At 43.2% G+C, this 25819-nt stretch overlaps 1 protein-coding gene across 1 annotated transcript in view; it reads left to right on the forward strand.

The window, feature by feature from the left end:
- SERPINI2 (serpin family I member 2) overlaps positions 1–25819 on the forward strand; it is a 51714-nt gene that overhangs the window by 22261 nt on the left and 3634 nt on the right. The window contains exons 5-8 of the mRNA XM_063131925.1: positions 3598–3793; positions 8942–9039; positions 11328–11414; positions 18790–18879. Of these exons, the coding sequence (XP_062987995.1) occupies positions 3598–3793; positions 8942–9039; positions 11328–11414; positions 18790–18879 (471 nt within the window). The remainder of the gene's footprint in view (positions 1–3597; positions 3794–8941; positions 9040–11327; positions 11415–18789; positions 18880–25819) is intronic.

A 25819-nucleotide genomic window follows, 5' to 3' on the forward strand; every position in this document is an offset into this window, starting at 1 on the left:
AAATTGCCTAAGGGCACAATCCATGCTGGCTGGGGCATGCTGGGAATTGTAGGACTTTTTCTGTCCAAACATGTCTAGGATTGCACCCTAAAAACTTCTGTGTCAGTTATTGCTTTTTATAAGTCACACGTGTCCTCCATCGTATTAGGATTTCAGGGTCATGTACAACTAATGATATCGTGATACGTGTTACTGTCACCTAGAAGCTTACAGGCAGGTTTACAATCCAGGAATCCAGAGCATGCTTTGCATGTCATATCATGCTCTGGTGGGGATTCAGTAGCCTGTACGGAGCTCTTACCTCTTTTCATAACAACAATCCCTGTCTGGAGACCTCTCCCCATTATTTCACTTTGCTGCAGGCTCTATGATCCCTGCTGCAGTATTCAATTACACTGCAATAGCCTGTCTTCCACTGATTAAAAAGCCAAGCTTGTATTCCATCTTCTGACATAAAACAAAGTGAGCCCTGTTGGTCCATAAGAAAAAATCCAAAATTCATGGTCAGAAAATATCTTTATTAGGACCCGCCAAAGATGGACACAATCATGAGCAAGTTTTGGGGAGCCATTTTAGGAACAGACATGTATTTAAGTGGATAAAACAGGCATTCAGCTGGTTTCAAATTACACCTAGGACTACCAAGGAGCCTTTGTGCTTTACTAAACTGAATAATGGCTGGATTTTATATTTTCAGAAACTGGGGAATCATTATGTGATTCTTTGTCCAAATAGTCCTAGCTGTAACTTGCAACCTGCATGACCTATTAACTCCACAACCACCTTGGCAACTGGCTATCATGCTTCTTGGCACTTCCGTGCCTGCTTGCACCTCCCACTAACAAAAGACATCTCCCAAAAGCAAGAATAGGGACAGGTAGAGCTACCAGATAAAAGGGTCTGGTCATGGTAAATGGGAAGGTTATACAGAAATAGGGTGAACTGTTCTGCTTAGACATCAGCCTGTAGCTGACTTTGCCTCCAGGTTGGCTCTCTTACAATGCAATCCTCTTACAATGTCTACTCGAAAGGGAGGGGCCATAGCTCAGTGGTAGAGCGTATGCTTTGCACACAGAACGTCCCAGGTTTGAGTCCCAGCATCTCCAGGTAGGGCTGGACAAACTCTTGCCTGAAACCCTGGAGAGCTCCTGCCAGTCAGTGTTGACAATATTGGGCTAGATGGACCAATGGTCTGATTCTAGGAGAAGGCAGCTTCCTTCCCGCTTAAGTAAGTCCCATTGAGTTCACTTACTCCCAGGTAAGGGTGCATAGGGTTGCAGCCTTACAGATCTGCCGGGGGGCTCTATCCAACTCTGAACCCATCATTGTCAGGACTCCAGGGTCTCATGAGCTTATCTGTCCACAGCCCAGAGCTACCATTGTCACCGTCACTTATACTGGATATTCTCTGTGGCAAGTGACATATTTCTTCCTACACCATTTACAGCTTCCTTTCTTAGTTTTGTTTTTCATTTAATCTTTTTTAATCCTGTGATGGCAGTGCACACCCCACGGTGAACCCCAGAACCCAGAGCATTCCTATCAAAATACCATCTTAAATGTGTCTTTTTTTAAAAAAAATTGTATTTCATCCCCCTATCCCCTAAAATACAGATGGCTTTAAAGAGAAATGGCAAAACACATCCATGATACTTTTGTCGAAATAGTAGAGCAGCAACAGCAACATTCCAATTAAATCATCTGTTCCAGTACATGACAAATAATGTCCAAGTGTCAAGATCTCAGCTTGTTATTTCTATCTCTGTGTGTCTCCCTTCCCTGAATTTAACCTGATGTATTAAAATAATAATGTGCAGAGCATATCAAAATCTCTTTTAAAAAAATAATAATGATGATAATGAAGGAGTTATAGGTTTCAATTTACTGGCTGGCTCACTCCTAACTTGTAAGTCACTGGAGCAGGGTTGGGCAACGTGGTGTCTGCAGCCACCAATGTTCCCCTGGGCAGCTTTCTTGGTGCCCACCAAGGTGCCTACCCTTCCTTTTATGTTAAATTAACACATCTTTGTTACCAGGAGCTGGGACTGCTGTGAAATGGGTTTCTGTTGCTGCTGAAAATTGTGGATTCAAAGAAGCTATTTAGTGTGCTGGAGCTCAGATCCTCAGCTCTGCCTTGTGCAAAGTCTTTTGGGGAGGTTACTTGTCCTTTCCATTGCCTCCCATGGCAGCCATTTTGTGGTGGTGTCCAGGACTGTTTTTTAAATCATTAAACATGCCCATGGCCCAAGAAGGCTGTCTATGCCTGCATTCATGGTTTTTGAACTAGGGACCTTGGCAACAGGAGGACCTAGATGCCCATGCCTTAAATCTCTCCACCACCATGTAGCTCACCCAAGAAGATAGCTGCTGGCTTTTTCTGTACTGTGCTTCAGATGGCCACATGGTGGTGTTGCAGCCAATTCAGCTGGGGTCAAGTGACACAGGAACCAATAAGGTTCTGCCTGGTCCTATTAACTCTTCAATGAGTTAGGCTTCCTCTTTTGATGTCCACTATTACCTGGCCCACAGACCACTAGATTGGGCCGACAGTAGCAAGGTCTTCCCAATGCAGGAGGGTTGACTAGGGCATCTACTTGTGAAGCATCAAAAGTAAGGACAAAAGAGGGTGCTGGTTTGCATGTGCTAATTTATACATATAGATGCAAATTTAGAAATATTATAATTTAAGTAGAAATACTGTACATGTCACCATGGCGTGGAAGACTGTGACCAGGGGAGAATCTACACGTCGTACTGAAGGCGTTTGCATGCGCCTCCAGTATGCCCCCAAAACGATGGTGTAGATTCCCTAGCCTACCTGCCCAGAAGAGACGGAGGAGGTGGCGGCTGGGGAATCCGACCGCGTCCTTGCCGCCACCGCCGCCACTGCCTCCCCGCCGGCCTCCTGCTGCCGGGGTAAGAGCGACCCGTGTCGGAGAGCTTGACGGAAGTGGAAGCCAAGCTCTCCGACCTGGGTGGCTCTTATCCCGGCAGCAGGAGGCCGGCAGGGAGGTGGCGGCGGCAAGGATGCGGCCGGTTCCCCAGCCGCCTCCTCCTCCGCCTCTTCCTGCGCCTCGGAAGGCAGGATCTACACAAGCGTTTTCGGGGCGCACTGAAGGCGCTTGCGTGCGCCTTCAGTACGCTATGTAGATTCCCTCCTGGAGACCTGTGTGCTTTGCTCAGTCTGCTGTCCAGGTGCTGTTGATGGGCAACTTCAAGGCCCAGCTCTTCCTTTGGTAGTTCTTTATCTTTATATCAGATGTGGACTGGACAGCTCTTCAAATAGAGGACACCTTCAAAATCAAGGACAGTCCTCTGGCAGTTCATCAAACAGAGGATTGCCCTCTGTAAAAGAGGACACATGGCCATACTATACCCCACCCCATTCATGATATAATAATATAAGAGCAGCCCTGCTGGATCAGACCCAGGGTCCATCTAGTCCAGCATTCTGTTCACACAGTGGCCGACCAGAAACCCACCAACAGGATGTGAGTGCAACAGCTCACTCAATACACAAATGGGATACTACATTATTATTGCACAACTCTATTACAGGATACACATTGGGGGTTTCCTTTCTATCTCTTATTTTAGGCTACTTTTCTGACCATAACGTGAGATACCAAGTTTTGGAGCTGCCATACAAAGGAGAAGAATTCAGCTTTGTCCTAATCCTTCCTGCAGAAGATGTGGCTATAGAAGCGGTAGAAAAGCTCATTACAGCTGAGCTGATAAAAGACTGGTTTGCTGGGATGGAAGAGGTTGACGAGGTACAAATCAGCCTTCCAAGGTGTGTAATGAACTCCATGGTGGTCTGGGCTTTCTCATTATCCCTTTTGATCTTAAATCCTACTTGTGGGGAGAGTTCAGGAATTAAGACACTGAAAAGGGCAAACTGATTTACTGACTGGGGAGCTTTGCAGTTATTTAAGCTAATGGCAGTTTATGCTTGGTAATTTCTCCAGTGTGTAAGAAAGACAAGGGCCTGGATAAGAGCTAATTTTGTATTAGGGGTACAAATGTTCTGCACTGTGAATAGGACAGCTTTGCCCCAAAAAGGAGGAAGAAATGCATCACCCCCAAAGCCCAGCAGCTGGAATTCCAACTAGTGCTTTCGCTGGGGACGAGTGTTAAAATAGCCCTGTTTTGGTCTCGCAAAATGAGAAGCATGCTCTGACAGTCCCTAGTCCCTATTTTTCCCATACATATAATCTTCCCTGTTTAATCTTTTGAAAGGTTTTTGCAGATGAGTTTTCAAAATGTTAGTGTGAGTCACTAGAAAGTTGACATTTACCAGATTTCAACTCCCTCTCTCCCAATTTTCTAGCAAAAGCATGAGCACAAGCAAGGGCTATGCAATAGGTTCTAGTGCACATGGAAGGTAAATGCACAGCCATGGATAGGAAATGTGCACATACTGCTTCCCTTCCTTCCTTATGATCTAGACAGTCAATGGGCCTGAGTGGAGCTTGCATTGGGTGGGAGGGTGGTGTTGCACCATGTCCTGCTTGTGGGTCTCAGGTCAACAGAGTGCTGGACTACCCTTTCTTTGATCCAGCATGGTTCTTCTGATGTTCTTCTGAGTTGCAGCTATCATTTCTGCATCTAATAGCGAATTCAGGTAGTGAATGCAGATGGGAATGGAACCAAAATGGGCCACTGAAGTACAAGAGGGAGGTATTAGCATGCTCAGGGGAACCCCAATATTTACTGAAGCACAACCTCCACTCTTTTTAAGAAAGACCCTAAGGTGGCAACCCACAAAAGATCCACAGGGGAATAGAATCCCAGCTTGTGTGTCTTTAACACATTGGGGTAAGGCTTGGTTGGCTGGCTCCTATTAGGGGTGAGGAGAATATCTTATGTAATATCATAGGATTGTAAGGCTTATTACTCGAAATCTACTTGACTTGGCTCATCTACTTGACTTTGCTCATTTTTGTTTTTAACTGAAGCTTGAGCAGTGTAGACTTGCAGAACATTTTGAAAGTTCAGAAAAGTTAAAAGCTCAAGCTTCGATAAGAACGTAAGATCAGACCAAGGGTCCATCTAGTCCAGCACTCTGTCCACACAGTGGCCAACCAGCCATCAGCCAGGGACCAACAAGCAGGACATGTTGCAACTGCACCCTCCCACCTATGTTCCCCCAGCAACTGGTGCACACAGGCTTACCACTTCGAACACTGGAGGTAGCACATAGAAATTAATTTCCTTTGCACCAAACAGGCAGGGCAGCCCCTCCACCAGCATGGAGTGTGGCACAAAGGTGGGTCCCAACTGCAGCTATGCAGTTAGCTTGTCAGTGCCAGTGGGGACGGCAAAGGGGATGGAGGCACCATGGGTGTGTGCGACAGAGGGGGGTGGGCTGCACCGCTGCAAATTTTGAAGAGGTATTCACTTTACATGAACCACATTTGCATTATTCATGAGCCCCTCTGTGGTGAGGAGACAGAGCACCAAAACTGCAGCAAAGGAACAGAACTACTAGCACCCATGGCGACGTGGGCTTTACACTAGTACTGCAATGTTCTGTTGCAAGTCTCAATTGTTCCTTCTAATTTGAACTCAAGTTGTTGAGTGTTGACAAGACCGGAGTCCAAGGACAGCCACTGAGTAACAAGATAGCGGCAGGGATATCAGCATGCTCGGGTTAACCCTGAAATATACTGATATTGTTATTGTTGTTGATACTAATACTATATCTCTAACCAAGAGGAATAGCCATACAGTGACCTCCAGGATCTATGGAATGTAAACTACCAGTTGAAAAAGGAAAAGGAAAAAGAAAAGGGGGGAAATGGAAAACTGATGGGTTGGGAGTTTGGGAATGATATAGCTAGTTTGGGCCCCATATACTTATATTACCCTGGACGAGGACATAGCTGGACAGAGACACTCCCTTTGGGGTGTGAGGATAGAATGCAACATTTTGTTGTAGGTCTCACTTTGGGTTGTTGTTAGCGAATAGATCTGTGAGCGCAGTGGACCCTCCCATGTCCGGCCATCATAGATCGAGTCAGACACACTTGGTGTGAGCAATGACCAGCACCGAGCGCTTGTGAGCCCCCTGCGAGCATTGGCAACCGCCCACCCTGGCATTGTGCCTTTTCCCCCTGTGTTAATGGCAGACACTATTAATGCAGTGGGGGAACTTCACAATTTCCAGAGGATCCAGAAAGTGTGCCTCCCCCGCATTGATGGCAGCTGCGATTAGCATGGAAGGAGGAAATACACAATTTCTGGACTCTCCAGAACTTGCACTCCCCCCTGCACAAATGGGGTGCTTAATGTCCCTATAAATGCCAGGGTAAAGGTTTGACCTTGCATTAATAAGAGCTTTAAGGCCCCCATTCATACAGGAAGGGGAACACATGATTTCCGGAGGCTCCAGAAAGTGTGAATTTCCCTCCTTCTATGCTAATGGCTGATGCCATTAATGCAGCAGGGGAAATTATCACTTTCCAGAGCCTCCAAAAACTGTGCACTGCCCACCCCCGCTGTGTTAATGGTCATAGAATAGTAGAGTTGGAAGGGGCCTATAAGGCCGTCATGTCCAATCCCCTGCTCAATGCAGGAATCCACTTCAAAGCATGCCTAATAGATGGTTGTCCAACTGCCTCTTGAATGCCTCTAGTGTGGGAGAGGCCACGACCTCCCTAGGTAACTGGTTCTATCGTCATACTGCTCTACAGTCAGGAAGTTTTTCCTGATGTCCAGCCGAAATCTGGTTTCCTGTAACTTGAGCCATTATTCTGTGTCCTGCATTCTGAGAGGATTGAGAAGAGATCCTGGCCCTCCTCTGTGTGACAACCTTTCACGTATTTGAAGAGTGCAATCATGTCTCCCTTCAACCTTCTCTTCTCCAGGCTAAACATGCCCAGTTCTTTTAGTCTCTCGTCATAGGGCTTTGTTTCCAGACCCCTGATCATCCTTGTTGCCCATTAATGCAGCGGTGGTGAGGCGAGGCCTCTGGGGCAAGTGCTCGCTGATTTTGCCCATCCCTAGTCCCTCTCATTCTGTAATATCTGCAACCAGTTTCGCTATGGCTTGTAAACGTTCTACTGCAGAATAAATTAAGAGCAGATGGAGAAGAATTTTCAGCAGTACATAAAGGTTGAGGAGGCGGTGAACTTAAACAGTGATCTTTGCTGTGAAAATAGGGGCATTCCTCCAATACAAGAACATTTGTATTTTCATCTGTGAAATGTGGGAGTGAGTGAGTCTGGACATACAGAACAAATGAGGCAGCATCTTTCTACTGACTAATTCACCTTTAAAAAGTGGGAAACAGGAATCAAGGGCATGCTAGTGAAAGCAATCTTCTTAGACCGAACTTAAAATATGAGCAGAAAAAGAAAGCATGCATCTATAACAATATAAACTAAGCAGTCTTCTATTACAGTCAAGACTATTTACATTCTTCACATTACATCTAATGGAATTGACAAAATATGGCTGTCATCACCATCACATAGCAACTCTAAAGGAATAATCCAAACATAGTAAATCTGCTTTCCATAATTGAAACTGCCGAAACCAAACTTCATTAAAATACCATAAAATCTTCATAGCCAAACGTTTATATATTTCCCCCAAGAATTAACATGGCAGATCTTATCTCTCATCTTAGCAAAACATCAAAGCTGATGAAGGATACCTATTTATTGGAGCCTCTGCAGAGATAAAAACAGAGTCATTACTCTTCATTGTACCTGAAATGGGTAATCACTGCAAAATACACACACACACACACACACACACACACACACACACACACACACACACAATACATACAACCTTAGAGCCAAGTCAAAATATAAGCACAAGCCACCCACCCCAAAACTGATTGGGGGCAATTTCCAAGCCTGCTTAAAAGCCAACAGGCCCTACCACTAGCACAATGGGAATGTAGTGGTTCTAAGAAAACCCCAAAACAAGCAGAAATGCTCATTTCTGGAATGGGTCAGATCAGGAGAGCTTGCAGAAGCTGTCCTGTTCCGGAAATGAGTGTTTCCATTTGGTTCCGGGATTGCTTTTAAAACTCCTAGCTTTCTGTTCTGCAAGTGCTGAGTCCTGCTTAAGCAACAGATCAAGTCGGAGATCAGAGGCAGTACTGGACACTGCCTTGAGTCCAGTGGAGGCTGATGGCTCCAATGTCAGTGGGGTGGTGAATCCGGGTTTCAGTCAGAATTCTAAAGGAGCTACCTTTTCACACATTATAATGGGTACACACAACCCCCTCCATGCACTAAAAGAAAATGCAGAGGGGAACATACAGGCTAGCACCACTCACTATTGGAACCATTTATTTCTTTATTGCATTTATAACCCACCTTTTTTTCCTCCAAGGAACTCATGGTCTTGCACATAATCTCCTCCTCTCCATTTTATCCTTACAACAACAACCCTATGAGGTAGGTTGGGCTGAGAGTCTGTGACTGGCCCTGAGTCACCCAGTGAGCTTCCATAGCTGAGTGGGGTCTAGGACCCGAATCTCCCGAGACCCAGTCCATTTGCTGGCTGTCCTGATGAATGTTCAGTGGACATTTGTGAGAATGAGTTCTCTGTGGAGAGCTCCAAAGCTTGAGGAGTCTCCCTGCCCAATCAGAGTGCCTCCTGGAATGTAGAAGTATTTGAATGTAGAAGGGGAGACAGCAAGGGGTTCTAGTACTAGGTGGGCTCAGCCTGTGCAGCCCTGAAGACCCATGTGTACACTCATTGAATGCACACAAGGGTTCGTGTGAATGCTCTTAGCTATCCATATGCATGTGTATCAAGAGAAAGACAGGACTGCATGTGTTGCAAACCTCTGATATGGAGTTAAGAACTAGGCTCATGCTGCAAATTTTCCCATTGAAATTATAGGTACCCCCCAAAAAGTGCTTAACTTTGGCTGGATACTTATAGACTCCATCTTTTCCATATTCAATTCCTACAGGTTTCAAGTAGAGCAAACGGTGGACTTGGAACAAACTCTCCAGCATCTTAATGTTACTGAGATATTTAAAAGTGGATGTGACCTTTCTGGAATAACAGGTGCTTTGAATTATTACACTCATATTGCTATTGTGAAAATTTTATCTCTGTTTTCATTCCTTATTGCCTGCTGTAATAAGAGTGATTGGTTTTTATTCTACATCAGAATCCTTGCTTACCTTAGCCTGGACTTCAAGGGAAGTGAAGAGAAGGAACTGCGTTCAGAACAGAATTACCACAGAAATTTTGTCTCAAGTGAAATTTGAAGCAAATTTGGGGTCTTTCCTCAGGTGAAACATCTGAGGGCTTCTGAGGGAAGCCAGAAGGAGCCTAAATGCATTTCTTAGTATTATTGTTCATACCTCTCATTTTTACCAGGTTTCACTCAAAATGAAATTTAATTTCTCTTCAGGGAAAGCATCTGAGGAATTTCCAAGGAAAGAAAAATGGCATAAGAAAGAAAATGATAGCAAAGTCAGCCATGAAGCTCATGTGACTTTGGGTCAATCATTCTCTTTCAGGGCCAAACTAGACATAACTCTAAATGTGTCACTTGTTGCGATATCTTTTTTAAAAAATTATTGTAGGTGAGGCCCTCCCTGAAATTATCATCCTTGTTAAACCCTTCTCAGGCCCACCATGGCACCAAGGCTAATAGTATGTGTGTATATTTTTATTGGGGCATGGCAGGGGCGGAAAGAGTTGACACATTCTCCTCATCCACAGAAAGTCCTCATGGAAATTCGCCCACCCGCAATACCTGCCATTAATTGATTGGTTGATTTTAAACAACAGAACTGGAAGTGACATGTTTAGTGTCATGTATAGTTTGGTCTTCTGCCCAACCAACTTTACAAGGCTGTTTTAAGGAGGGGGGGAATGGGACCGGTAAGGGATAATGCTGAGCTCTTGGAAGACAGGAAGGGAAAATATGTAATATTATGGGCCAGGGGGGATCTACACTACTGCTTTTAAAGCGCTTTAAAGCACTTTAAAGTGCTTTGAAAACGTTTTGAAACCTGTATATGCAGTGTGTCCTGGGCCCCAACAGTTGTCAAAACTGTTATAAAGCGCTTTAAAGCAGTAGTGTAGATCCCCCCCAGTCACTGTTTCAAGGCCAAACAACACATGCCACTGAATGAGTTGCTTGCTGCTGCTTAAAAAAAATCATAGCAGGTGTGTAGTGGGGTGAGTTTTTGGAAGACTATGGTGCATGTAAAAGGGTTTTAACCCTTTCCTCTCCTACTACAAACTTCACAAAATCCCCCCCCCCACACACACAGCCTTTTATTAGTTCCTGAAAGGAAGCTACTATTATACTCATATTTAAAAGTAGTATCAATAAGACTAGTGAGGGCTGTTTCACCTGTCCCTAGTACAGATATGGGCAGAGAATGGCAGTCCAACTATTCTCAGTTCAACTATTCTGGTGGAAATCTGCAGAAGTAAGGGTTTTCCTGTGAATTTCCATGAACTAAAAGTATTTGAGAGAAAAAAAGATCTAGTGAGTCACCACATGATCCTGAAAAATAAATGAAAACTGCATTGAACTGGTAGGTGATGATGTGCTGCAATGTGGACCCATGCAGAGGTTCTCACATCACAAGCCTTGTTCCGCAAGGGGCTCCAACTGTGTCAGTCCACCAGTGCAGATGGGTTCTGAACTATGAGCAAGAGGAGAATCCAACGAAAGTTACATTTGTGTAACTGGTTATGTAACCAGTTGCACGTCACGCTTGCACCACCATTTGTGCAACTGGTTCCACATCACACTGGCACAACTAGTTGTGCAAGCACAATGCACAAACACTTGCAGAGCTCTGCTAGCGCTGTTTGAAGTGGTGGAATGCGACCATAGGGTACTGCCAAAGAAGTTCACTCCTGTTGGTTTTAAGGCCTAATCTACACCAAGCAGGATATTGCACTATGGAAGCGGTATGAAAGCAGTATATAAAAGGCAGGAGCCACACCAAGCAGGATGTAGTGGTATGAAAGCAGTATATAGCATGTGTCAATGGGCCCCAACAGTTGTCAGTGCACTTCAATACCGCTATAAAGCAGTAGTGTGGTTCCTGCCTTTTATATACCGCTTTCATACCACTTTCATAGTGCAATATCCTGCTTGGTGCAGATTAGGCCTAAGTTACCTCAGAAGGATGTGACCTGCCCTCTTTATGTCTGCCAGTTTTAACCCAATTAACTGTTGTGTGGTGAAGTGGAGAAGGATGAAGAATATCTTTGGTTTGAACAATACACACACACACTGGGGTATTTCTATAGGAAGGAAGGAAATTAGTCCTTGCAGATTTGTCACATATCATACCTTTATCATCAATTTATTCTATCAGATGCTGCTGATGTACACATTTCTAAGGCCATTCAAAAAGTCTGCATTGAAGTAAATGAAAATGGCAGTGAAGCTGCAGCATCTACTGGTAAGGTCATGAAAGACTTCTTATTCAGACAAATGCTTATTATCCTGAAATATTTCATTATTAGCTATCAGGCAGGATGACTATCAATGTCTACTACTACAATGGCTATATATTATGTCCAGTATCAGAGGCAGTTTTCCTCTGTATGCCGGTAGCTAGGAAACACTAGCAGGAAGGTGTTAGTCAGTTCATGTCCCTCTCGTGGGCTTCCCAGGGGCAACTGGTTGGCCAACATGCAAACAGAATGCTAGATTAGATAGGCCTTTGGTCTGATTCACATGGCTCTTTTTATTTTCTAAACTGATATTAGCTATCCACAATTGGCTGTCATGGGTTGTACTTTTGAATTGTGTACATATAGGAAAGACACAAAGATATTATTCTGGGACAATCATAAATCAAATGAACATGTTGGCTGTGGACACATGCAAACCCCTTTCTTTGGGCAGTAAATATTATTTATTTTCTTTCATTGTTAGAAGTGGCCTATTCCATTGTCAATACCCTATTTCTTAATACCCAGTTTCTTAATACCCTACTTCTTTGATTCTGAGACCCACTTTTTCCCCATATAAACATCTCTAAAAATGGCGTGTGTCTTAGAATCACGGGTGTGTCTTAGGTTTTTTTTTCCTGTTGGTGGTACTGAAATTAGTGTGCATCTTACAATCGAAGAAATATGGTAGTTTTAAAAGAGAAGCAGCTAGCAGCAAAAGCCATCAAATCTTGCAATGAACAAAAAAATAAAAATAAATAATAATAATAATAATAATAAATAATGGAAAATTCCAATGTCCTCAATTCAAATTACAATTCAGCATGAGTCAATGAAACAAAGCAGGAAAGAAAGAGAAAACAAACCACCCAAAAAGCCCAAATACCACGTCAGTTTGGTCCAGTGGCCTTTCTGGAGAGCCAGGTATTAACTTGGCAGCTGAAGGACCAAAGAGTTGGGAATTGACACTTGAGAGCCAGTGTGGTGTAGTGGCTAAGGTGTTGGACTTGGAGTTGGGAGATCCGGGTTCTAGTCCCCACTCCACCATGGGAACCCACTGGGTGACTTTGGGCCAGACACAGACTCTGAGCTCAGCCTACCTCACAGTGTTGTTGTTGTGAGGATAACATGGAGAGGAGGAGGATTATGTACACCGCCTTAGGTTCCTTGGAGGAAAAAAGTCAGGGTATAAAAGTAATAAATAAATAAAATAATAAGTAAATAAATAAATTGACGACCTTCCCTATGGAGGTGAAACACTAAGATTGGTGCTGTAGCAGAAAAGACCCTGCTCCTAGTAGACACCCAGCTCTAGTGGTTGTCTCTGTTCATATGAATGCCATGGGTTATCTGATAGGGTGCTCTACGTCCCAATGTTTAGGTGCTTTGTTGCAAAACAGGGACTTCATTTCCACATGTATTGCTTTGGAGAAATCAATTTGGTTCACATTCTAATGTGAACTTACCTAATGTCACACTTTTAAACAAAAACATGAACAAAAACCTCTGTGGCCTTCAAAATTCTGATTTCTCTGAATTTTCCAATAGAGTTCTCCAATCAAAAAATGTGAACAAAAATGTGTGTTTTGGGGGAAAGTACACAGAAAAATGTGTATGTTATTGAAAATAATGTACAAAAATGCATTATATTAGAATTGCTTGCCAAAATTGTGTATAGTAAGCAAAATTGCATTCAAAATGCATGCATTAGGAAAAATGTGCACAAAAATACAAACAGAATTCCATGTGAACCTTTTTGAAAATAAATAAATAAAATGTTCAAGACAAATCAAACTTGCGTTAGGGAAAATTCTCAAAGTTTGGGACAAACCAATTTTAAGATTAGGAAAAAGTGAAATGGAGAGAACCCCAAATTTACAGATTTATCCAACCCTTGTTCTGTACACATGTTTTTGGATCCTGCTATGTGCATGGTTCTTGATCATGTGTCAAGACATTCAACATGTACACACTCTGCTCTTTCAAACCTTTGGCTGACCATATGATTGCTGCCAGGAGCAGAGACATATTTATGCTCCCTTCACCCACATGTGAACATAGCATTTCTCATCATGCTGGCACATATTTGGAAGACAAGTGTGTTTTGCATCGATGCAAAATAGAAGGGGAAACTCTTCCCAATAATATAAGAAAAGGTCCTCATTTGAGTAGAGAGGCTCGTTGATATTATTTCTTCAGCCGTGCGAGGTTCTAAAAGTCAAGACCCAGAGGAGTCATTTGTTAATGACTTCAATAATGAATGACTTGTACCTATCCAGACACATTGGAATACATTTAGTTCTTCTCAGTAGTCTGGAGCAATGTAAAAGATGTCACCTGAATTTCTATGATCTTCAGGCTGCAGTCTTATTCGTGCTCCTGTTGGCATAAGCCCCTTAATACAGTGGTTCTTACTTCAAAGAACTTATACAGATGAATGGAGGTGGTATCTAATACTGCTTGCACACTATGGGACCTCCCATTTGCCCACTGGGAGCAATCAGAAATGAGCCCAAACACTCATTTCCGAAGGAGGCAGATCAAAAAGTTCACAGAAGGAAACTTCAGTGACCAGTACAGTTCCAGGAAAAAGATCTGCTCATTTCTATGCTTACTTCAAGAAGTGTGACTTCTCCAGTGTGCGGTAGTGGGTCCTGCTTGCTCAGCTCAACAAGCAGAGATGGAGTGGCTTCATCAGATACTATGGCCATGGCTAGACCAGGCCTATATCCTGGGATTGACCTGGGATCATCCCTGTGCATCCAAATGACACACAGGGGATCCCGGGAGCAAGCAGGGGCGACCTCGCCATTTGCCTGGGATAATCATACCATACCATACTTCTTTATTGTGATCCATAGATCCATGAGAAAACAAGAATCAAACATGCTAAGGCCTTTGTTAAGCTCTTAGTCAATAAGGATGCAGCCCACTGGAATGTCTTCTACAGAAACCGCACTGCATATCTTACGGGCAAGCAATGCCGTGCCCCATAAGACCAAGGCAGTATAGGCAATGGTTGGGGATTATGGGAAATGTAATCCAGCAAACTGGGGCTAGATCTACACTAGTGCTTTTTATCAGTATTGAACTGAACTGATAATTGTGGAATACCTAATGGGACACATTAGGCATTCCATCTACCACTTTCCTGCTGTTATTTACTTCAACAGATGTCATTGTGTGTGCTACAAGGTGTAGATGTTTAGGAGGGATATAGCATCACCATGATGGGATCGTATCGATATGACATGAAGCGAAGATGTGGCGCACCTTGCCTCTCCGTGATATATACTAAGAGTGATTTTGGTTCTCTGAGTGATGGTCCTTATGTAGCCTTGAGGCTACAGGGTTCTTAGTGGGGCCTGAGCTTTGTCCCCTTCAAGCCAATTTTCAGCAGGGGGGTGGCTTTCCTTGCACCCTTTAGAGCAATTCTTCATAAGCTTGTATAAGGCCCAGGGTTACATCCAGATGGAGGGATCCTAGTGCTACCAGTTAGAAATCATTCTGCAGCTATCCCAACAATTTTTCTGCAGTCCTTCAGGCATGACCATGTAACTCCTAATTGAAAACTTCCCCTCTGGCAAACGTTTCATAAAGCTCAATAAAGCAGCACCATCTAGTGGCAGAATTAATGCCATGATTATTTTAGATACCAGATTATCTATGGATGCTTTTTTAACTAGATTTCGAGGGGAAGGTGTGAGAAACATCCTGGAGGTTGACGGCATCATGCAATGGACCCACAAACTTCCATGAGTGGCCAATCATGAATGTGCAATAAATCCTGTAGAGAAGCCCCATGCCTATCCTGTAAAATTTTGTGAAATTTACAGGGTGATGGTACAATAAAACCTTCATCTGGAAGCAGCCTAGATTGTGATGGGCTGATCATTTTTGTACTGCATCTTTATATACAAGCAGTGTGAGGAGTAAAGCAATTTATGAAGTCAAATTATGAAGTCAAATTACAAATTATTAGTTAATGGGAAATGCTTTTCTTTTAATAGTGTAATCAACTAGTATCGTGTCTTTAAAAGAAAAAGCAAGTAGATTTTTAAAACTGCATTTCTTAAGAACATTTTTCCATTTATACATCCCATTTTAAACTTTTGGTTTGATAAAAGCCTGCAGGGGAGGTAATAACTATAGTTAAAAGTGAATATCATCACAAATATGTCCTTCAAATGAGTTTCAAAATGGAGAGCTGTATCTTGAGATTTCAACTTTTTCAGCTCAATGCATCTTTAGCAGGTTATTATGCTTGACAGCTTTTGCTAAATCCCTAAAGAACATACCATATTATAAAACAACAGTGTGGTATATAGGAATTTCCCAGTAATGGTTCAATTGCCTTTTGATGATTTGTAACTAAAGGGTGTGGGAAGACTGGAGTAACACATTTTCCACTGGCTAAGAGCTCATTTGGAACTGTAGGTGACCTGAAAAATGAAAGGCATTTAAGAGGATTGAACATCCGTTTCTCTTCTGTGTTGTATTTTGGATGCTGAACTGATAGCACATGGGGGTTTAATCTAATATAAGAAAACTTCTTTGTAAAGAAAAAGTAAAAGAGCATTGCTAAGATGTGACAAAATCAGCTACCGTATTACATGGCCATCTACAGCCCTTTTGGCCATGAAACAGATGTACAGCTGGTATGTGGCGTCTGAATGAAATAGATTATAAAATACTTTGGAAGAAGTATTACAAACGGTTTAACCAAGTATTGGTTAAAAACAAAGCATTACAAATGGTTTAACCCAGTATTTTTAATCCACCCAATAAGCCAATGTTCTTTGGGTGAAGTAAGTTCTACACAGCAACTTAGTTCTTTTAATAGGGCCAACTTTGTCCCTTACTTGACTGGGTCTTTTTTGGCCATTTTCTATAGTAGGTATTTACCATGCATTAGGCATGAGTGATGGGAGCCAAGGGAGCTTCAGCTAGTGGGCGGTATAAAAATGCAATAAATCATCATCATCATCGTCATCATCATCATCATCATCATCATCATCTCAGAGATGATGTTTATATGGTTATCAACTTTTTTGGACCCATGGGCACATTTGAGAGTTTGAGAAATGCTGGAGGCACCACCACAAAATGGCCCACAAAGAGGATGTGGCTAATCACATAATGGCTGGCAGGGGGGTATATCAAAGGTGAGCTAAAGAAGTGGTGTGGGGGGAGAGAAATAGTAAGGCTAGAGGCTGGGAGGGAGGGGAAAACAGTGAGCTGAAGAGGTAGAGAAAGAGTAAGACTAGAGGACAAGAGTGGTATAGAAATGTTTAATAATAATAATAATAATAATAATAATAATAATAATAATAATAATAATAATCTGGAAGTTACTACTTTGCATTTGAAGCACAATTAAATCACAGCACCATAATAGGAAAGGAAAGGAACCTCTCGTGCAAGCACTGAGTCATTACTGACTCTTGGAGGGACGCCAGCTTTCGCTGACGTTTTCTTGGCAGGCCTTAGCGGAGTGGTTTGCCGTTGCCTTCCCCGGCCATTATTACCTTTCCCCCAGCTAGCTGGGTACTCATTTTACTGACCTGGGGAGGATGGAAGGCTGAGTTGACCTGAGCTGGCTGCCTGAAACCAGCTTTCGCTGGGATCGAACTCAGGCCGTGGGGAGAGTTTCAGCTGCAGAAACTGCTGCTTTACCCCTCTGCACCACACGAGGCTCTTCTAGCACCATAATAATGACAGGAATAAGAAGGAGTTTGCTGCTGCTGTCCTGAACCCCTCATCACCTGCCACTTTCAGGAGGGTTATTCAGGGCTCCCTGAACTGCAGGATGCTGTACATTGGACCCAAGCTCCAGCCCAAGCTTTTATGACTGCTGGTAGAGTTTTCACCTTGAAAAACATTTCTTATTCAACCAGAAGATCATACCTTTAGACATTCCTGACTCTCCTTTCCAGGCAGCTCACAAGTTAAGAAATGTAGCTTGCTTCAAAATGATCCTTATCTATAAAATACAGAGCTCTAGCTCCATAAAATTCTATGGGACACATAAAATTTCACAGCTCACTTGGGTTCGTAAGTCCAAGACTGAACCGCACGTCTTTCTTCCCAAGTCCTGCAGTCCTCCATTACTCTCTGTGCTCATCGGCACACAGCCATCCTTCCTGTTAATCGGATACGAAGCTTTGATGTTACCTTCGATTCCTCAGCGTCGCCTGCTCCCTGTATCGGATGGGTGATCAAGATGTGTCGCTGCTCCTAAAACCATGTAGCATAAATCAACCCCTTCCTTTGTGCCCCCTTGGTTAAAACTCCAGTTCATTTGGTCATCTTCTCACCATGACTACTGTAACGATACATCTTCTCTCCTTAACCCCCTGCCTTTACCATTGCATACATCCAGCACACACTTCTTCAAAGCTCTCCATGGCATTGATCAGTTTCAGGGGTGCTGCTAGGCACTCCAAAGGTTTTGGGCCCAGGTCCAATGCCCCATAGGACACCAATCTGCAAGTGTAGAAAGAATTACTAGGATTTACACAACTTATACAGAAGGCAATTAATTTCCCATTCAAAGCACACCAAATAAAATCTTTCATTAATTTGCACCCCTCTGCCCCAGGTCATCCTGAATTTGTAGTTCCTCTTCAATTGGAATTAATTTGTAAAAACAATGTGCAAAAAAGAGTGGGTGGTCATTCCCATACAATTAAGCTTTTTCATGGGATTTTTTGGGGATGTTGCAGCACATGGGTAGGGTAGGGTTAACCTTTCTCTTTCCCAGCTGCAATTCCCCTTGAAAATTTCCCCTTACATGGCAATTGACCCTCTAGGATGTACACAAAGACTTGCATCCTTAGAGTGTGAACACACCATTGGCAGTTACAATCTGAGACAAGATGAGGGGCCATTGAGGCTTTGCATTTACCTAGAAAAGTGTCTCTGGCAGTCACGATGGGTATATATTACCATTAGAGTCAAGGACATTATGCTTCTGTATATCAGTTGCTGGGTACATGAGCAGGAGGGTGCTGTTGCACTCATGTCCTGCTTGTGGGCTTCCCGTGGGCATCTGGTTAACCACTCTGCAAACCTTTGGTCTGATCCAGTATGGCTCCTTATATGTTAACACATGAGGGCCAGCTTAGTCTAGCAGTTCCATCAAGTTAACATATGAAGCTGCCTTATACTGTGTCAGACCACTGGTCTATCTGGATCTCAAGGGCCTTTCGTGTCACCTGCTACCTGATAGTTTTCACTGGAAATTCCACGAACTGAACCAGGAATTCCTGGAACTGAGCCTTTCTATAGGCATCACATGTGCTCTCCCACTGAGCTACAGCCCCTTCCCCCTTGCTTGAAGTGACTGTGATTCTTTGCTTTTGTGACCCTGTCTTGCAGGCATGCACTTGGCCATCATCATGAGCATGTCGCAGCATCAGTTTGTGGCTAACCGACCATTCCTGTTTATCCTGAAGCATAACCCTACAGGTGAGTGGAGAAGCATTATACCTGTTAGAGAAAAAATGAAGAAAACAGAAAGCATGAATGATCCTATTTGGATTGAAGTCATATCCTCTAATGTTGTTGCTGGGAGAGCAACAACATTCATATGTGAGACAAGGGCTTGAAGAGAGAGAAGCCAAGAGGGGTCTAAGGCCAGGTTCTCCTTGCAGACTGAACACCCACAGACTCTTGCCTTGATGAAAAGTAGTGGTGCTCCAAAACATGTTAGACTACAACTTCCATCAATCCCAGCCATTGGCCATGTTGGCTAAGAATGCTGGGAGTTGCAGTCCTCTGGAGGAATCATAGAATCATAGAATAGTAGAGTTGGAATGGGCCTATAAGGTCATCAAGTCCAACCCTCTGCTCAGTGCAGGAATCCACCTTGAAACATCCCTGACAGACGGCTGTCCAGCTGCCTCTTGAAGGCCTCTAGTGTGGGAGAGCCCACGACCACCCTAGGTAATTGGTTCCATTATCGTACTGCTCTAACAGATCAGAAGGTTTTTCCTGATGTCCAGCCACCTTGGGGACACCAACTTGGGAAAGGCTGGTGCAAAGGATCCTTGAGCATATCTTCATTTCACGGGCTGATCAAAGTGTGGATTTGCCTTGGTTCTTCACGTCGCACCACAAGCACAGATTGCATTCATGTCCGTGCTTGGTTCCAGGAAGTGTGAACTGGTTAAAAAAATGAATGCAAACGATTTCCTCATACATACATGCCTATTCCAAATTCATTGTATTGAGATGGGTGAGGGTGATACAGTCACAGGTGGGAAGGCAGGGAGAGAGGACGGGGGGGGGGGAGATTGTGGTTTGTTATTCTAACTTCTAAATAGAAACATAAATTTTAATAAATGGTTAGCAGGTAAATAAATACCTGCTAACAAAAACATTTGTGTGTTGCTTCAGTTCTCACAGAATGAAAAGCTATTGTAAAGCACAGAATGGCAGTGGAGTTGCAGAGAAGAGAACAGAAATGTTAGTTGTATGTGTGTACTCTTCAGAACTGAAGAAACACACAAGGCTGTCTAAAGACCCTCCCTCCATCAGTAAGACCATTACATCTATGGCCTAAAATTACCTAGTTGTACCACTGGTATGTGTGTGTGGGGGGGAGAGTGGTTCGTGACTAGCATGATAGAATTCCCCTGCCACTTCTCCTCTGTAGGTATCCGTCCTTGCCACTGCTTTACACATTGGAAGCAAACACAGTACTGGAACCCCATGTTCAATGCTGAATGGGACATTCAATAATAATAATAATAATAATAATAATAATAATAATAATAATAATAATAAATTTATTTCTTACCCGCCTCTCCATTTTGATCAAGGTGGGGAACAACAATAAATGATAAAATACATAATACTCAATAAAAACATAATATACATTGTTAAAAACATCCTAACTTTAAAAAAAAAAAAATCTTAAAATTCCTCTTCTAGGCCTGCTAGAAGAGATCAGTCTTTATAGCTTTCTTGAGTGCTAGTAGACTATTAAGTTGGTGAGTCTCCTCCGGCAGGCCATTCCACAGTCTGGGAGCAGCAGAAGAAAAGGTCCTCTGAGTAACAGTTGTTAATCTAGTTCTTGCTAGCTGAAGTAGATTTTTCCCAGAGGCTGAGTGTGCGGGGCAGATTGTGTGCGGGTTGGATTGTATGGGAAAAGGTGATCCTGCAGGTAGCCTGGACCCAAACCATGTAGGGCTTTAAAGGTGATAACTAACACTTTATACTTTTCTCGGAAACTAATTGGCAGCCAGTGAAGAGATTTTAAAACTGGTGTAATGTCACCTAGATGTACCGGTGACTTCATGTCCCCTTCTCAGCTGTAGGGCACTTAAGTGTAGAAGAAAGAGTGGGGTCATGCAGCTGTCGCTGCCCCTCCACATCATGTGGGCTAGCTCTGTGCCCATGTGAACACCTGAAGGGGATCCTCCCATTTATGAGTAGCTGCATCCCTATTACATGAGGCCCTATGCCTGAGCAGCTGTACACACATACTGGTTCCTTTTCAGATGTCCACAGGACACGGACAATGGGGATAGGGATAGACCAGCTGCACAATGTTGGAGTGGGGACAAAGGTGTCACCCTTCTCCTTCTATGTCTGATTGCCTTATACATGAGTAACATGTGCATATATCTACCATGAGAGGTAGAAAGGAAGTACAAGTGCGAAATCTTTTATGGGACCAACTTCCCCTACTCCTCTCTATTTCACAAATGCAACCATCTGGAGTGCACTGACTTATCAGCTTAGGCTTTTATTTTCTTAACCAGTCGTCAATGTTAATTTCTGTGTATTATGACTCTTCCCCTGAGAGAAGCGGTTGGCTCAGATGCCTTGGAAATTAATGGGTTTTTACAAAAGGGTGAATAATTCTATTCCACAGGTGGCAGTCTTCATAATCGGATTAATCCAGATCAGTTGGTAGAACAAAGAATTTTGGTCTTCTTTTTTGAGTTGACTTTCAATCTGGCAAGTGCTCGTCCACCCACAAAATCCAAGCCGCTGCTCTCCCATTGGGCAAAGAGAACCAAGCAAGAAAGGGGACACAGAAGACCGCTACAGGCAGGGGAGCACAGAAAGCTGGTGTTGGAATAGAGTTCAAGCTAAGGAAAGCTAATTTGTCCTTAGAGTTTTACAGTAGTCGGAAGGCACAATAAACTCAGTGTGTTTATCTAACAGCTCTGGATGCAGCAGAGAGCCTTGGTTACAAACAAAGGTCACAAAGGAGAGGGAGATATTGGCTACCACCAGGCGAAGCTGAAGAAGTTTTGTTTTAGCTTGGTTCTCCTGTGTATAAAAAGACTAGCGTGTTCACTGTTTTACTAGTATTTTATTTTATTTTATTTTATTTTATTTTATTCTTTTAACGGTTGGCCTGATTAGTTCTGCTGCTTTGTACTTTTGACTACTTTTTAGTCAGGAAACTATCTCTTCATGACTCATTAAAGCTTCCCAAAGCTCTTCACTTTCTGGATCATTCCAGCTGGTTGAAAACTCACCTCAGGGTAGTTTCACACATTATGCAGCTCTGATAATGAACACTTGACAGGGAGCTGCAGCCAATCTAAGCTTGTTGACCTGCATTCACATTTTACAGTAGCCTGTTCAGGCATTCTGCCTCATGTGAATCCAATTATGGAGGAGAATGTGGATGCGTTAACTAGCTCCATCCTCTCTGTCATGTCCCCATTGCCTTCCACATGTTGGAAGGTTGGCTGTCTATAGTGGGGAACTGCTGGATTCAAACTCAGCTAAAAACTTTTCTTTTCCCTATAGCTTTAAAACATTGAGTTTTTTCTGACTCTATACTGTTAGCTTCACCCTACCTGATGCCTGTTTACACTTCCCTGTGCTTGTTTGCATTCTCTTTCCCTCCTTATTGTTTACTACAACTTTATTAGATTGTAAGCCTATGCGGCAGGGTCTTGCTATTTACTGTGTGGTCTGTGCAGCACCATGTACATCGATGGTGCTATATAAATAATAATAATAATAATAATAATAATAATAATAATAATAATATAGACTCTCCAATTGATTTTGAAAACTGATCCTACAGGTAACAATGTTGCGAGAGTCCGCAGGGGGTGGTGGAGTCCCATGGACTCCCCTGTGCATGTCCTCCTTGACCCTGCTCAATGAGCCACAGAGCATTCATAGACACCCTCGCCAAACACCACATGGCTCGGAGAAACCTTGATGAAGCCTCCCGCCCGTAACTGAGCAGCCATTTTGTGAAACAATAGTGGCTCAGGCAGTGTGGTATAGTGGCTAAGGTGTTGAACTGGGAGTTGGGAGATCCGAGTTCTAGTCCCCACTTGGCCATGGAAACCCACTGGGTGACTTTGGGCCAGACACAGACTCTCAGCCCAACCTACCTCACAGACTATTTTTCTTTCTAAATGTGCATAGGATTGGGCCCTAAACATACTTGACACAAGTACACACCACCAGGAATTTCTGACTGGCTGTGGATTTCTGTGGTATATACCCTGTGTGTGTAAGTCGTATAGTTTCTACACCTATCATATGAAGAGAGAGGAGAAAGATAAAAAAAAAAGAGGCGATGGAACTCTAAACATATGCTGTAGCCATATGGCTGCCATTGGCATAATATCTGTAGAAGAAAACAGGGAAGAAAATCCTTTCTTCCTCCTTTTTATTGGCTCTATAACATTTCACAACTTGTACTTAGAAGGGGAAAATCTGCATTACTCTTTTATGCTTTCTGCTAAAATCAAACTGTCTGAAGTAACCCGCTGCTTTAAATTGAGGATTAGGGATGAGTGGCAGCTCATTTTCAGGAAATAATAGTGACTGCAATAAAGAAAGGAAATTACTGTTATTTTAAGCAATTACACAATCAGTATTTTTGTTACAGCAGCTCCCACACTGAATTACTGATAATATGTCATAATGGTAGACAAGCTTTATTATAGCTGTCGATAACCTTAAAGCAATAGAATTGGAGCCTTGGGTATTAAGTTTGTGTCTCTATCCTAAACATCCAGGAAAAACTGAAATGTATATGCAGTTTTTCCTTCCAAACTATCCTGGTTTCCTAAGCAAAAGTTTGTGTGGGGCAGGTGGGGGGTGAGTCTGGATTCAGATTTGTATTTTCCTGCCAAAAATTGCCCCTGAAGCTATTTGCATTTGCTGCAGTTATTCAGTCTGTAACTCTCCTCTCTCCTGAGTTAATGAAAATATGTATAGGAGGTACATATGATCCCCCTCATGTATTCACCCAATACATGAAGGGGTTCACAACACCATGTGAGCTAGCCCTGCCCCCAGCCACCAGTACACCCACCAGCCATGTGTCCAGTGAGCATGTGAAGCAGCCTATGCATGCATTGACATATAAACATAAAGTGCCTCTATGCAAGAGCTATCCCTGATCATCCAAGAATTCCCACTTCTGTAGGGGTCCTCCCTCCCTCTCCCTCTCTCTCTCTCTCTCTCTATATATATATATATAATCAGTGCACCCATAGGGCTACTTCACGTATTCACCAAATGCTTCCCAACACCCCCTTGTGCACTGGTTAAAACATGTGAGGGGGGTAATGTGTACTACCTTTAGTTCTTGCTACATTAGTAAAATGGATGTTTTGCATGCAAAAAACATGGAGGTAGAAGAGGGCCGGAGTGAGCCTCTACACAGGAGCCATACCCCTGACTCAATCCAGATTTGGAATTTATTACATATAGACATACTGCTGCTCACTGCTGCCACCCTTTAGAAAGTTCCACTACCCACTAGGACTGGGAGCTCCTCTTTTGGGAGTGGGTGGGCTTAGAAAGGAAGAGCAGCGTGATCTACAGGAGCCCTTTCAAACCTGAAGTAGTTCATACATGTTTGTATAAATTAAGGGTGGGCAATGAGTCAAAAACTAAGTCAAAAAATTGCCATTGATAAATGTAACTGCTGCAAATGTCTGGTATGGATGCCCATGCAAAGATTTTTGTGTGGGAGATGGCCGGGGGTGGGGTGGGGAGGGCAACTCTCAAATTGAAGCAAATTGAAGTGTCCCTTGGCAACTGCTGAGAGTCATACAAAACTCCTGCCACTTAAGGAATGGCACCTGAGGCAAAGTAAACCACCTCTAATAATAAAGATAAATTCCTCAAGATATGCGTGCACAGCAGTCCCCCCAGGTTCGATTTGTGGATGACTCTGAGCTGTCCATGAATAAAACATAGCTTGCGGCAGGGTGGGGGTGGGGAACTGAGGCAAAACAGAATGCAAGTTCTGTGTGTCAACTTGTGACATCACAAGGCTTTTCTACATTATCTTGAAGGCATGGAGAGGGGGAGAGGACATGAGCCCACTTTCCGTTCCATTCAGTGGTGATATATTTGATTTGATATATTTGAGAAAGAGATAGATACTGTAAATTATTTTTTTTAAGCAGTCTGAAAACAGTTTGGATTTCCTGACTACACTTGGTAGTCAGGAAATCCAAACTGTACTCTAGGTCACCAGATCTCAAATACGGTTACTAAACAATGCACATCCTGAAGGATTGCTAATGGCCACTGTTAATAATTTAAAGGTCACTGGACTTCCAACATTTTATTTCCCTCTGCCTGTCATGGTCTAGGATCCTGACCCCTTGTCCTCAGTGAATGAGGCTTCTGAGTTAACTGAACTAGGAGAGAACTTGGCTACAGAAGGGCATCACACGGTTTCCACCTCCTTAGGATCTTGTTCTCCATGAAGGCCACAGGCACCAGCTCCTCTGTCCCTGAAGGAGGTTGCATTGGCATCCTTGGATTAAGATCGTAAGAAGAGCCATGCTGGGTCAAACCAATTCTGAGGACTTTGGCCATGCCACAACCACTTCCATGTCATGGTGATCCAAGGTTGTTGAAACAAACCAGGCCCCTTTAAGGGAGAAGATCTCGGTCAATAGAATGGTTGGCTAAGCAGTTTAAAGGAACCCAATAACCATATCTAAGGCTCAGTCACAATCTGCTACTTGTTGGAGCAACATATAGAGAAACACTGTTTCTCTTTAAAAAGTAGTATTTTTAAACATGGTGTTTTCATTCTTTTATTGAGAGAATAATTTACTATTCTTTCATCCTTTATCCTATCCGCTATTCACTGCTCCAAATTTTTTTGGATGTGGAGAGGTATACAAAGATTGCAAAATAAATAAATAAATAAATAAATAAATAAGCAAGCAAGCAAGCAAGCTTGTGTCTGGCTTCTAGGCCCAGCATCACTTAGAACTCTCCATGGTGCTGTTCTATTCCTGTTCCTGCCTCTCTGGGAAACTTGGCTCTTGACTGGTCAGAATTCAGCTGAACCTGACTTGCTCCAAGTCCTTGGTGTGAACTAGACCCTGTAATCCAGACCTCATATTGCCCAAGAACACTAGGCCCTCACTGCGACAGGTCTCAC

The sequence above is a fragment of the Elgaria multicarinata genome, chromosome 8 (assembly GCF_023053635.1).
Source record: "Elgaria multicarinata webbii isolate HBS135686 ecotype San Diego chromosome 8, rElgMul1.1.pri, whole genome shotgun sequence".
Taxonomy (NCBI): Eukaryota; Metazoa; Chordata; class Lepidosauria; order Squamata; family Anguidae; genus Elgaria; species Elgaria multicarinata.